This window comes from Alexandromys fortis, unplaced genomic scaffold (genome assembly GCF_014885135.2).
Source record: "Alexandromys fortis isolate MF-2015 unplaced genomic scaffold, M_Fortis_MF-2015_v1.1 scaffold_177, whole genome shotgun sequence".
In the NCBI taxonomy this organism is placed as follows: Eukaryota; Metazoa; Chordata; class Mammalia; order Rodentia; family Cricetidae; genus Alexandromys; species Alexandromys fortis.
In genome coordinates this window covers 2,652,782-2,666,649 of record NW_026068056.1, presented here as the reverse complement: position 1 = coordinate 2,666,649, position 13,868 = coordinate 2,652,782, and the positions used below count along the sequence as shown (strand labels likewise).

The following is a 13,868-nucleotide window of genomic DNA, read 5'->3' as shown; positions in this document are numbered from 1 at the left end:
CTCCCTCGGGGTTCAGACAGGATACTTACAGCACATGAAACTGGCTAAAGGGATCTGAGGGTGAACGAATCAGCTCACACACGACTTCTCGTGTCTCTTCATTTTTCACAAAAGGTCCTCTCTCAATGTTCTCTCTCCTCCCAGAAGGTTTACAGTTTATATACCCACAAAGACACAATCAGCAATTCTCTGGCAATAGCAAGGATACCAGGCATGCATTTTTCTGGGCTGAGAAGACAGATAAGGCTGACAAAGTGGGAACCTGTTATCTTACTGTGTCTCAGAGGGGGCGTGGCTGTGATCTCTAAGAGAGGGGAGAGGGAGTTTGAGAGTTGGTGGAACTGACAGATGTAGAAAAGGAAGGAAAATGTGGCAGTGCTGTGCACGGTCTGAGCACTTCTGCTCCATGACGGCTGGGAATGCAGCCTTTGTGGTAACCATGGTAACCAGCATACACTGCGGGAGGAAGGTGGGTGGCGTTTGGTCTGCATTAGTATTTTCCTCAACTGTTAGCTGATTAAAGGGAACCTCTCAGTCCTAGAGATAACATCTAAGGTGGCTAGGTCAAAGAGGGAAGTGTGGGAGGATTGATATATGACACTCCCACATCAGTGGACCGCACCACATATGCCCTCCAGCATCCCCAGTCAGGAACCTCCCTGAGACAGTGGCTACATGGCCCTGGCCTTGATACCCAGTAAACAGCCAGAGCAGAAGCAGGAGAGCGCCACAGCACACACCCACATGCTAAAGGCCTTGTGATGGACTGGAAGGACCCTCCCTGGGGCTGCCCACCCTGTGGTACTCATGGGCAAGCTGGCCTCCAAGAGCCAGCCCCACACCTCTGGCTCAGTCAAAAAGCCAGAGGGCACGTTAGCCCATCTGCCCAAACCTACACAGGTGAGCACTGATCACATAAATCAAAGTCACTTTCCAGTATCAGGAAGATTTATTGTCCCGTGTAACCAGTGCCATCTGGTGTCACTGCTCAAAGACTTTATCATCAGATAAAGTAAAAACCTTTATTTTATGCCATAAAAACCAAATTCTGCTTGTCCATTACAAATACACACTATGGGAAGGCAAAGATCCACAACAAAAGGTGAGGGACGAAGCTGGACAAACTCCAAGCTCCAAGGCCCCAAACTATGGTTGTCCATCTGGAGGCTTCCTCACCAGTCAAGGAAGCTGCAAGAGGCAAGCGAAGCCTGAGTGTGGCTCCAGACTAGCAGAACGTATAGTGAGCATGGTACTGGACCAGTTGGCAGCAAGAACAGGTAGTTATTTCCTAACGGTATTTAGGAGCAAGACAGACAATGCAGAGGGACATTAGGAAAAGATGCTATCTACAAGAGGAACCAGCCCTGACCTTGGACTCATCCTCCTGCACCATGGGAAATAAATTTGTGATCTGAACCCCACTACAATGGCCACACAATATGCTATCTGCTTTCCAACATGCATGTCTGGCAAAGTGCAAATGGAGACCAGACAATGACATTGGGTCCCTTGGCACTGGAATCCAGACAGTTGTGAACTGCCATGTGAGTGCTGAGAATTAAATCTGAATCTGAGTCTTCTAGAAGAACTGTCTATTCTTAAGCATCTCTGGAAATATAGATATATAGATATAGATAGATAGATAGATAGATAGATAGATAGATAGATAGAGAGATGTGTGTATACACACACATACATATATGTATATACATTGTGTGTGTCTGTGTGTGTGTGTGTGTGTGTGTGTGTAAGGAAGTAAGTAAATTATTTTAGCCAGGCGGTGGTAGGGCATACCTTCAGCACTCAGGAGGCAGAGGCAAGCAGATCTCCAAGTCGAAGGCAAGCCTTGTGTACAGAGCGAGTTCCAGAACAAACAGGGCTACACAGAGAAACCCTGCCTCTGGATTAAAGGCATGTGCCACCATGCCCAGCAATATGAATAAAATAAATAAATAATAAATAAATAAGTTTTTGTAAAAAGAGGGGAAAAGCGGTACAAGGGAACACTTTAGACAGGTGGTAAAGGCTCCACTTTGATGGTTCTGAGCGCTCAAGAAAAGCCACTTGGAAGCTATGGGCTGTTTTCTAGTGGGCCTTCACTGTGCTCAAATGACTATACTCACTCAGAGGGTGGGCTCTGAAGCCCATCACCAAAGATGGAAGGGACCGGACAGTACCAGGCAGGCCCAGAAGACCAGAGACAAGCCCGCACACAGTGTTGCTTGAGATGCGCAGGCGTTTGCCAAGCAGCATGGGTGTGCCGCACTTGCTACCTCTCTAGAAGGATCCTGCACTGACACACCAAGAGGCAGTGATCAGCCTGGACTGACTGACACACTGCAAACTTCTGAACACCTAGGCTGACTGTGCAGCGCCTGAACCCGGGTGTGGACAGGAGCCCTAGCCATTCTCTGGGTCTCCTCACCTAAGCACAGGCTGGCGCACAGTGGGCCCTGCACGGGCGCTGGCTCCTCCCTTTTGGCTGTCCCACTGCAGCAGCACTGCCCTTGGACTTGAGCTCCTCTGGAAAGCCAGGCTACCTAAACACATGCAGACTTGATACATACATGAACACTGTGTGCCTACTGGCTACAGGCCTGTGCCTCGCCTTAAAGGAGCGACCATGACGTCAACAGGTAGGCTTACCTGAAGTGGTCTCTCACATGTGCGTCCTAGCACCTCCCCTTCAATACTGGAGACTTGAGCAGTACATTGTTACAGTCATGGGGCCAGGATGAGAAGCCACCTCTCCTCCAGGCTTCCAGCATGCTCACTCAGGTTGCTAGTGTCCATAGAGCCGCGCTCACAACTGTTCTTTGTATGGGACACACACACATCCTCTGCCCCAAACATGTCACTTTATCTTCCATAATCAGAAATGTGGGGGCTGGTGAGATAGCTCAATGGGTAAAAACAGTATTTGCCATCAAGTCTGACCACCTATGGAAGAAGGAGGGGACCAGCAACCACAGCTGTCCTCTGACTTCCTCTGCCAAATGCACCACAGCGCACCCTTGCACACACACAAAGTAAAAATATATAAAACTGTGTATAAAAAACATGCAAGATCTGCTTTTATTCTTCATAGTAACAGTTCAACTTGTAGGCAAGGAATGACCACACGAGAGCTGGACTCAGTGATGTTTACATTTTATTTACGTTGGTACATTATGCCTTGTGAGTCACATTTCCACAACACACATTAACAGCAATTCACACTCCATGGTAACTGCCCACACCACCTCCCACTGAAACCAAGCAAACACAGCAAACACTTCGCGGCCATCTCCTCAAACCTCAGGTGACTCTGCCCCAGGCTCCTAGCTACGGCAGTGCCTATAACTCACAAAACTCCCCCTTTCCACACTGCTAGACCCAAGTGCTGGCATCTCAAGTCCAACTTTTAATGACGCCCTCTCTTCCAAGAAGACAAAGTCCAAGCAACAGATCCTCATGGCCGAAAGGAAGGAAACATCCCCGAGAGGCACAGGTAGTCCAGAAAGAGGCGGCATCGGAACTACCTGTGCTCACAGTGCACACGCAGGTCAGGAGGCAGCATGGCATGGATTGTGACAGGACGATGTGAGGAGCAGTGTTTGCAGTCTCAAGAACTGAGGTCAAGCTTCTTGCTTGGTGGCTGATCTTTCTGCATGCACCTGTGTGGCTGTGTAAAGAGCCAGCGGCACTGACCTACGAAAGCTAGAAATCGTATTGCTAGGCAACACCTGTTGACTGAAGGGCAACTATTTCTCCAAGAAGAAAAGATGAGATTTCCCAAAAACTAAACTACATTTGGTGTCAGTTTTTGACTACCTGGAGAAGATTAAGAGTTGAACAATAAGTACAAGGAAAGACTGTATCTCAAGTGGCTAGTGATGGCCTATGTCGCCAGAGTACTGAATCAAGCACCCTAAAACCCATGGCTCAAGGCGCAGCTTACATTACCTGTTAAGTTCCGCTGTACTAAAAACTGCCCACTGTACCACCGCCAGGAGACAGTCATGAACACATACCCAGCTCCCTACTGGGCCCTACTGGACTCCTACAGCTACAAACACCTCGGTGCGCGGAGCAGGGCTCGGACTACTGAAAAGAATGAGGCAGATCCTTACAACTCAAGAGGAAAATGCTACGGATTTAGTGCTGGGGAAAAGCAGAGTTACAAGGCTGAGGATGTGTCACAAGCTTACACTATGCGGGCCACCCGAGATTGTCACCTCCATCTCCAACACCCCTGATCCTACCGATCCGTGGGCACATGTCCATAATCCTGCTAAGCGAAGCGGCACCGAAAGGATGCCGCTGCTGTGCACGTGCGCACCACACATGAGAGCGGCTGCAGCGGCTGCCGCCAAGTTCAGCCTAGTGGTTCCCTTTGGTCGACTTCTTCTTCTTCGAGTCCTCTTTCTGCTTCTGCTTCTTCCTCTTGCCACCTTCCTTGAGCCCTAAGGAAACATGGCTTGTGAAACACTGCACACCAACTGCTTCCCCATGAGGCGCGTCACTCACTAGACACTTCCCCACGGACAGAGACAACAGAACAGTCATTCATGCTGCCCACATGAAAACACTAACTGTTTGGAATAGCAGGCTGAAGACCGTCCGTGTTACTCACAGAACATGACCACCACACAGTGTGCTACTCACAGCAAGCATCCTGCATTTACCCAGCAGCCCAGTCACAGAGCCAGCTCTGTGCAACAGGCTCCATCTCAGTCCTCAGAGGCCCTGCCAAGGCCCTACCCGCAGAACGCACAGCCCTGTCACCTACTCTGCCAGGTCCACAGAGACCTTCCACAGCTCCCTCTGCAATGGACAGCCCACTCTCCCTGGAACACCATTGTCGTTTTTCCTGTCATTAAAGCACAACCTTACCAACCAAGGCCACAGGAGATGGATGGAGGCTCAGTCTCTGGACATTTCCAATGAGCCAGAAATGAACGGCCTTGCCTTCAGTCCTGCAGAAGCTCTTAGTAGTCCCTGGCCACAGTGAAGCAGGTAGGATGTGGGCCTCATGCTGAGGAAGAGCCACAAGAAATCTCAGATCCCCAACTTCTAGAACAGGCCCAATGACACCTCAAAATTCCCACAGTGAGATCCACCAAAATCCTAGCACATGCATTAGTTTGGCAGGTGGTGGCGCAAAGATGCAGGCCAGCAGCAGAGTTAGATGCAAGGTCCAGCTCTCTGAATTACAAGTCGTGCCCTGTGAAGAGGTCTGCGTTCCACACCACTACACAGGGCAGGGTCAAGTTCAGCAAGAAGGAAGGATAGGTCTACTCCTTCAAACATGATTTTCCTCATGTTGAATAATTGCCATTTTTAATGGACATGTGTTCTTCACAGTTCACAGACCAATGCTGTGTATGGAATACACAAATGAAAAATGCCACTAATCCTTTCTCCAACAAGTGCAGCAGAACAAGTTTTAAAGGTCACAGAATAGCCCACAAAGAAGAAAAAAGTCAACATAATACATACTAAATCCAAGGCTCAGGGATACAGAGCTTACCTAGCACATGGACAATCCAGTTTCTCTCTCTCTCTCTCTCTCTCTCTCTCTCACACACACACACACACACACAATTTAAAGCCATGAAACTCCTGGGGGACTGACATGCCAGGTTGGCCTGAATTGCAAAGTCCTTCTTTATGAAGACACCTCAGTGAAAATCGCTTTCATTGAGGAAACTCCCCATCCTGATGCCAACCGGCCTGGCTCATCTAGACTGTACCTGACAACTCTCTGGCCGACAGCCAATGGGAGCTGCCACTGGGAAATTCTGCACAAAGTTTCAAACTTGCCCAAGACCAGGCAAAAACAACAGTAACAGCAAAACCACTGAAGGCTACACAGGCAGGAAGCCTGGCCCAGATCATCTTAGTTCTTCAACATGGCTCTCAGAATGTTAAGAGGAAAGGTCTGGTCTTAATCCTCCTGATCCCAACAGCAGAGCACCAGACTTTGCAAAGCTTTCTGTGTTGCCTGGAGGACAGCGGCTTGCAGTACAGAGCAAGCTATGCTGCCCAAAGGTCATGGCTTTGTCGCTGTGGAAACCAGAAACCGCTTTTGAACCGTAGCTAAGTTTCTAATGTCCTTCACGACGGGTTTGTTTTCACTTTGTTGATAACCCAAGTTCTCGTGTAGCTCAGGTGGCAATTTGGAGAACCCCACTTCAAAATGAATCATCTTTTCTGAGTGAGAAGGTAAGTGAAGGGGCTGCTCACGCTTTCCTATAGAAGGCAAGAGAAGGGCTGGTCACATGCTTTTCTACAGAAGGCAAGAGAAGGGCTGGTCACACTTTTCCATAGAAGAGATAAGTGAAGGACTGCTCACACTTTCCTACAGAAGGTACGTGAAGGACTGCTCACACTTTTCTATATGAAAGCATGGTTCCTTAAAAACATGGGGAGCAAAGGGACAGAGAAGAGGAAGCACCAGCTACACCCAGAAATATGCTGGCAGATGCTTCTGACTCCAGACTCGGGGATGTACAAGACCATCACCTCATTCACAGCTTTTCCAGACTCTCAGTTCACACACACACACAGAAGAGGTCTGGATCAGTACTGACCAAGCAACAAGGGGAGAGTGATTTGCTGTTTTTACTACTCAACTCTACTGTCTCCAGATTCTTCGGCCTTGGCTGATCACTTTTTGCTTAACAGGCGTGGCCCAGGACCAAGAGAATGGCCATCTGCTGCAGTCACACTTCCTGTCCAGATCCCATGGTGGGAGGCCTGCGCACCTGTAAACAAGTTCTGCAGGCAGGCCTGTCCCTATGCACCTTCTAGAAACCAGGAGATTTGACTCTCGGGTCAGCCTTAAGATGCCTTCACAAATGAACATGAAGGGGATTGGGGAAGTGAGGGGGTAAAATCTACAAGTCTGCTGCTTTGACCTCCCACCACCCTTCCCAGTTCTCCTGGGAGCACCGGGAGTAGACACTGGGAGGTGTCCATAGCCACTGAGGCACACGAAAGCTTCCTATGCAGTCAGGCAGCCCTGCCCATCTGTCACTCAGTTGCACAAAGCTTGTGTCCCAGTCACCCATCTGTTTTTGCTGGCATCTCCCCACAGCAGGGTAACTATATGCTTGCTGCCCAGTTCCAGCAATGCCTTACCCATTGGGGACTCTACCCTAGAGGGCTCTCTGCATTCTCCTCTGAGGAGAACCTAAAGGGATTTGGGGGCTTGACTTTAATACAAAGTTCTGGGAAGCAAAAGAATTGATCGTTCCCTGTTTCCTACTTGGAGCACTTTGCAACACAATCAGACATGGACAACCAAGCCACATCTCTGCAGTCTGGCCTGCTGAGTTTGTGCAGCCACAGGCACAAGCTTGTCTCACTTATGGGCAATAAAACTACACTGATAGGGGGCTTGGGCCTGACTGGGAAAGCTCTATGTGTACATGCTGACCATCCAGAATGTTCTACAGGAAACGCTCCTGAAGATGTATAAGCAGCTGGCTGAGGGTAGAGCTGGGCAGTGGCAGTGGACGATCCCAACATGAGCACTGAGGGAGCAGCCAGGCCTCCACCTTCACCAGTGGCTCACCTGCGAGCACTCTACTGGGAACCTGACTGTATCTTTTTTTCTGCAAAATGAAGCTAACATAAGTGTGCAAGTGGCCTTGGGCAAATCAGGTGAAGTGACAAATCTCAAGATCTAGTATCAAAATTATAAAAAGGAGCCACTGGGGACAGAAGCAACACCGGGCATTTCCTCAGCAGTCAACTAAACCCAGACAACATACTCCATACACATCAGAATACTGGGACCCCCGTTTTAATCATGGGGTTGGCTTTGAACCACGGAGCTAGGCTGTCCATAGAGCAGCTGTGGGAGGTGAGCTGGGTGCAGGGATCTCCTCTGCCCCTGCTCAGCAGGCCTGGCACCTTCCCCCAGCTCCCCAAGCCTGCTCAGGTCAGAATGCAGCAACATAGGCCTGCTTGCTGTTTTCGCTGTCCTGGGTCTGGGGGCAAACCACTTTGGGGGTGCTCCACACCAGCTCCCTTCTGCACACCTGCTGAGGTCATGGGGGCATCCCAGTTGCCAGGAACCCGCTGCCTGTCCTGCTCTTCATCTTCCCAGTTGCTTTTAGACACAAGTTTGGCCGTCGGGGCAGGCCTGGGTGGCTTCTGTGTGCGGGTGCTGATAGAAGGGGCCGGAGTCGGGGCTGGAGCTGAGGCCGGGGGCCGGGCCGGGGAGAGGGCCCGGACTGTTGCTGGGGCCGGGCCAGGGGCCAGAGCTGGCATCTGCTGGCCTCTCCGCTGGCATTCTTCTGCAAAGGCGTTCTCGTCGGCCACACCTGAAAGCACAGCACACCAGGGAGAGCTGTGAGCTGCAACCCTCCCTTGGGAGCAAAAGGCTTCACCCACCTTCTTCCCCCAAAGATGGCTCCAATCTCTAGCGACCATGCTCGCCACTGCACTGCCGGGCCTGAACATCCTCTTCCCAGATGGGGATATAAAGCAACCCCAGAGAAACTGACTGTGCTGTCTCTGCTGCAATGCCATCATCTAGCTAGATTCTGAGTGCACGATCAAGGCACGAGGTCTGGCATACTGCTTAAGATGGTTCTTGCCAACCGGACAATGCAGCCCTGCAGAAAGGCACCAGATCCAGCCCTGGCATGTCCATAGGCCAGCACCAAGGACGCATCACCTCTGCACAAGCACGAAGTGGCTTAGGAGGACTGCAGAAGCCGCGGACACTCTCTGCCCACCATGCCTGCAGGGTAGAGCCAGGCCCCAGGCAATCTCCCAGAGAGCTCCCAGCCAGGTCTGTAGCACAGTTCATCACACACACCCCAAACACTCTCCCATCATCACTGAGAAGGCTGCTCTCTCTGGAGAAACAGAAAAGGGTTCTGAAGGTTTTACACACTAGATGAATACTGAAAATAAAACAAGAAAGCAACAATTAAAGGACTGACTTTGATCCCCTGCAACTTTGAACTGTTACAATTTGTACCAACCCTAAAGCTGAAGGCAGTGAGTGGCTCTCTTGACACTCAGCTGCCAGGAGGGCGAACCTTTGCTCACCTATGAGCGGCTGCCCTTCTACCAACTCTCAGTCTGTGTGTCAACGCAGCAAGAGACCTGCAGGAGTCGCCTTCCTTTGGTAGCAAACCACGACAGGCACTGCCACCCTACAGGTGGCTGCTCCTTTTGGCACTGGGAGGCACCTGCTCAAGGAAATCTGTAAAGTATTGTAGACCGGTTCTCATTTGGACGCCTCCCATGAGCCCAGGCTCTGCTGGAGCCAGACTCGTGGAGAAAGGTAACAGAGAACCCGCCTATCTCCCCACTGTGTGGAGACAGCAGCCCTACACAGAATGAAAAACTGGGGTCAAGTTTCACTTCTGGGACTACAGTCACAAGGTTCATTAAACTCCCAAACCCAATGGTGGTGTGGTGGTGGCACACACCTTTAATCCTGAGTTCGAGGCCAGCCTGGTCTACAAAGCTCCAGGACAGCCAGGCCTATCACATAGAGAAACCCTGTCTCAAAACACCTGAGGGGTGGGGGAATCCAGAGCACTGAGCTTGCCAGCTTTGTCAAGGCTGTTTACGGGCATCCAGTGAAGATGTCTTCCCCGACCATTTTGCTTCCATTTAGCCAACCATGCACAAAGATAAGCCAGCAGCAATAGCCTGTCCAGAGGTGCCAATCTCGACCGCATTGTTCACACCCATCCTCCGTGTCCTGGGATGGCCCAGAGCCTGGGGATCTTGCTGAGTCACACTGCCTGCTGAGGGCAAGATGTGGCATGGGCAAGCTTGTGAGTCCATAGACTCATCTGCAGGCAAGAAACATTTCTGAATGAGACCACAGCCTGAGATCTGGGACCATCAGAGAGGAAAATTACCATGCACCCCATGTTAAGGCACTGTTTCCCAAGACTGCTGAGGGAAAGGCATACTTTGGGGAGCACCCACGGGGTTTCTGAAACCCCCAACCCAGAACACATTTCCTGACTATTCAGCCCTAACGTGGCAGGTAAGTGGTGACGGGTCAGAAGCAGACTGACAGGAATGACGGCATGGAGGATAATGTGAACACTTACTGGTCCCTTGGGGGTGTTGCATATGATCCCTGGGGTGCCCCACAGCTAGCCAGTCACCCCAACACTATGGAGAGACTGAGCATTCAACACAGCCCTTGGTGTCCAGAAAAACACAGGAAAGACCAGAGACGCCGGGCCAGACTGTCCTTTCCAGAGCAGAGAACACCTGTGAATTCATTCCATGGAATGTTTAAAAACTAAATAAGAGCCAGGCCTTTAATTTTAATCCCCACTTAATCTCTGCTTGGGAGGCAGAGAAGGGTGGATCTCTGTGAGTTCAAGGCCAGTCGGCCTGGTCTACAGAGCTAATTGCAGGACAGCCTAGTCTACCAAAAAAAAAAAAAAAAAACCTGTCTCGAAAAATCGTAATAAACAAACAATAATATATGATGGACATGTGTGTGCACGCCTGTAATCCCAGCAGGGGAAGCTGAGGCAGAATGGCGGTGCACTGGAGGCCAGTCTAGACTACAGTTTGAGCAACACCCCATATTTGATAAAAGGGAGAGGGAAGAATGGTGGAAGGACAAAGGGAGGGCGAGCATGTTGACCGCGTGTAACTCATGAAGGAAACCACTTTCTCATGTGTGTGATGCCCACCACAAACCTTTTTTGGGGGGGAGGGGCGTGCCGAGCCTCAGGATAGTGGCCTCTTGCTCTTCTCACTTACCTCAGTAGCAGGATGGGTGTCCGCCCAGAGCCAGGTCTTACCAGGCTCGCATCCAGTCACAAGAGACAGGAACCTCCCCCACATTCTGCTTCAGGAGCACCCTTCCCAACAGTCCTGCTGGATCTGCAGGTTCCACCTAGACACACCCAACGAGGTTCAACCCCAGTAGAAATAAATAAAAGTATCCCTGGCGGACTTTTACAGGCAATGGCCCTCAGTGGAGCAGTCTGACAAGCTCACCACCCTGGTTGGGCAAGTTCCCGCTTCTGGCTTCCAGAACTTGGCTAGGACATCTATAGCAGGAAGCCAGTCACTTGAGAGGGTGGCCCGCTTCCTTTTTCCTGTAGGCTCTCTGCACTCCAACCCCCTACCTCCCCCAGGCTGGGAATACACAGCACACCTTCAAAGAGCTCTGTTTACTGCTGTTGAGTGAAACAACTAACCTCTCAGAGAACACTGGCTTTTGTTGTCTCAGGACTGGCAAACGGCAAGATGGAGTCTTATCCCCAGGACCCTTGTGATGGAAGGAGATGACCAAATCTCAAGTTGTCCTCTGGTCTCCACTTGTACACTGGTGCATGTGTGCACGCACACGTACGTACACACGTACACACACACACTCAAATAAATGTGTAAAAGTTTTAAAAAGAACTAAGTTTATACGACTAGCAGAAAGCCGAGCAAAAACACTACACACTGTGCCTCACCATCCTCCAGGACCTGAGCCTTGTTCTCAGGAGAGGAAGCTAGCAAACCAGTAACTCAGGATTCAGGCACATGTGGTTTCTCTGTTGTGCTTGAGGGCCCAAGTGGTGGACAGCCAATGCCCACAATCCCTCTCGTGGCTGTCACCTTCCTGCGCAGAGGGCCCTCCAGCTCTCAGGGCTTTCTTGAAAATCCCCACTAGGAAATCCCCTAGCCCAGCCCTGGAGAGCATGAAGTGCTGGGACCGGAAACAGAGGTGGGAGATACCCAGACATGGGTCATTCCTCTGCTCCGGCTTTCTCACTATGCACTTCCTAGGAGGGCTCATTTGCCGTGTATTTATCCAAGCACTCCTTCCAGCTTGCTGTCCTCACAAATCACCCCAAAATCAATGAACTGGCTGCTGTGACAAGAGTCCTGAAGCTTCTCCACTTAGCAGTCTGGAGCACGGCAGACACAGCAGGACCACTGGGACATTACCAAGCCTGACTCCTCTGTGAACGAAGCTGGGCTGGGCTGCTGACCCCAGCGCCCAGCCTGGACCTAGCCCCAATACAGACTGCTTTGTGTTTGCAAGCTCCAAGAGCAAGAGTAACAAGTACCATGCTGTGACTTTCACACTGTCCCATGATGTGTTCCTTCCAGTCTTGTTTCAGAAACAATTCTCTTGAACCCTCTAGTCTTTGTCTTCATGGCTACCCTATAAGCAGAAGTATTGGACAGGTGTTCTATGGGCCCAGGAGCATGGCCTATCTAACAGTCCATGGAAACTAAACTGTTTTTCACACAAGATGCTAGCTTAAGAGTTCTGATGATTTATCTGCCTTGTTATAGTGGGAACCCACAAAACCACCTTCAAAATGACAGCAAGCACCTAGGCTCCAGCACCATTCATCCTTATCTCAATGTGGAGATGTCTTACTAGCTTTAAGAAGTTGGTAGGTGGGCTGGAGAGATGGCTCAGAGGTTAAGAGCATTGCCTGCTCTTCCAAAGGTCCTGAGTTCAATTTCCAGCAACCACATGGCTTACAACCATCTGTAATGAGATCTGGTGCCCTCTTCTGGCCAGAATATTGTATACATAATATATATAAAAGAAGTTGGTAGATGAGGACCACCCCTGCCATCTTCATCTCCTGGCACAAACTGCCTCACTCCCAGTCTACTTGGTTGATTTTTTTCCAACCACAACCTTCACGGCAGAGTTGGACACACAGACACACACACACAATCCACTGCTGGCCCATCAGATAGCCAGGGAGACGTCACAGAACCCAGAAGTAATGCTTTGCCCTGAACAGCCCCTATGACAGGAAGGACTTCATTCACATGCAGCCTGCAGAGACAGGATAATCCCCTGCAAAGAGAACACAATGAGTGGCTGTGTCCGGCCATGCTGCTGGTGGGCTTCCTTAGGAAAGTAAAATCACGTGTGGCACTGCCAGCCCACCACTCCCTCTTCAACCCACCCTCTCCCTCTTCAAACACCAAATCAGGCAAAGCTGGATCATAGCACCGAGAGTGGGGCTCAGAGCTCATCTGCAGGGCCCTCAACACACAGACTGGATATACTCCTAGGTTGTTCCAGTGGCTAGAAGACCAAATCTTGAAAAGTAGAGCAAGGGCTGGCAGTAGTAGCTGGGGGGTGGGGAGGTGTTAATTTAGCAACGTGAGGTCATGGATCCACACCCAGGACCCAAAAAACTAGAAGATTGAAATCCTGTAATCAAGGGTGAACTTCATAATATCCGTGAGAGCAAAATGTAAGAAATGTCCAAAGAAACAGCACCATAAACCAGCTGTTCTCAACTGTGGGTCATGACCCCTTGGGGATCAAATGGCTTTCACAGCAGCTGCATGTCAGATATCCTGCATACCCGATATTTATATTAAGATTCATAACAGCAGAAAAATTATGGTTATGAAGTGGCAATGAAATAGAATTTTGTGGTCGAGGGCCACCACAACATGAAGAACTGTTGCACAATTAGAAAGGTTGAGAACCACGGACAACTTCTTAGGAATTAGGAAGATGTGGTCCCGGACCACACTATGGCTTGCTGTACTCATCTCTTCCAGGGACGCATGTGCAGAAGCCTAGTACACACAGCAATGCTGCAGCTCTAACAGTGTGTTAGATTGGACAGCGTGCACATTTAAAGACCGCAGAAGCGGCCCGACGGACCAGTTTTGCTCTGTCCTTTATCAGATACTGATTGTATACAAGTGCACTGACAGGACCCATCAGAAGCCTAGGGAAGGAAGGGCAACTCCACAAACAAGCAAGAGATTTTGTCCCAACTTTCAGGTTCCTCTGAAAGGTGGCTGGACCCAAGAAATCTGCCCAAACCTGCAGGGTTTGAAGCCTGCCTCCTCCACCCTGGGACAAACCAACACTTTGCACCCCAGCTCCATCC

General features: G+C 50.3%; 1 protein-coding gene across 3 annotated transcripts in view; it reads right to left on the bottom strand.

Annotated features, from left to right (window-relative positions):
• Positions 1-3,136: 3,136 nt before the first annotated feature.
• The window catches only part of Dnajb6 (DnaJ heat shock protein family (Hsp40) member B6), a 60,473-nt gene continuing 49,741 nt past the window's right edge, over positions 3,137-13,868 (bottom strand). For 2 of the 3 annotated variants that reach the window (XM_050119930.1, XM_050119931.1), the window contains exon 9: positions 3,137-8,315. In XM_050119930.1, coding sequence (XP_049975887.1) covers positions 7,927-8,315 — 389 coding nt within the window. In that variant the 3' untranslated portion in view covers positions 3,137-7,926. The remainder of the gene's footprint in view (positions 8,316-13,868) is intronic. The other variant, XM_050119932.1, reaches the window with a different exon arrangement.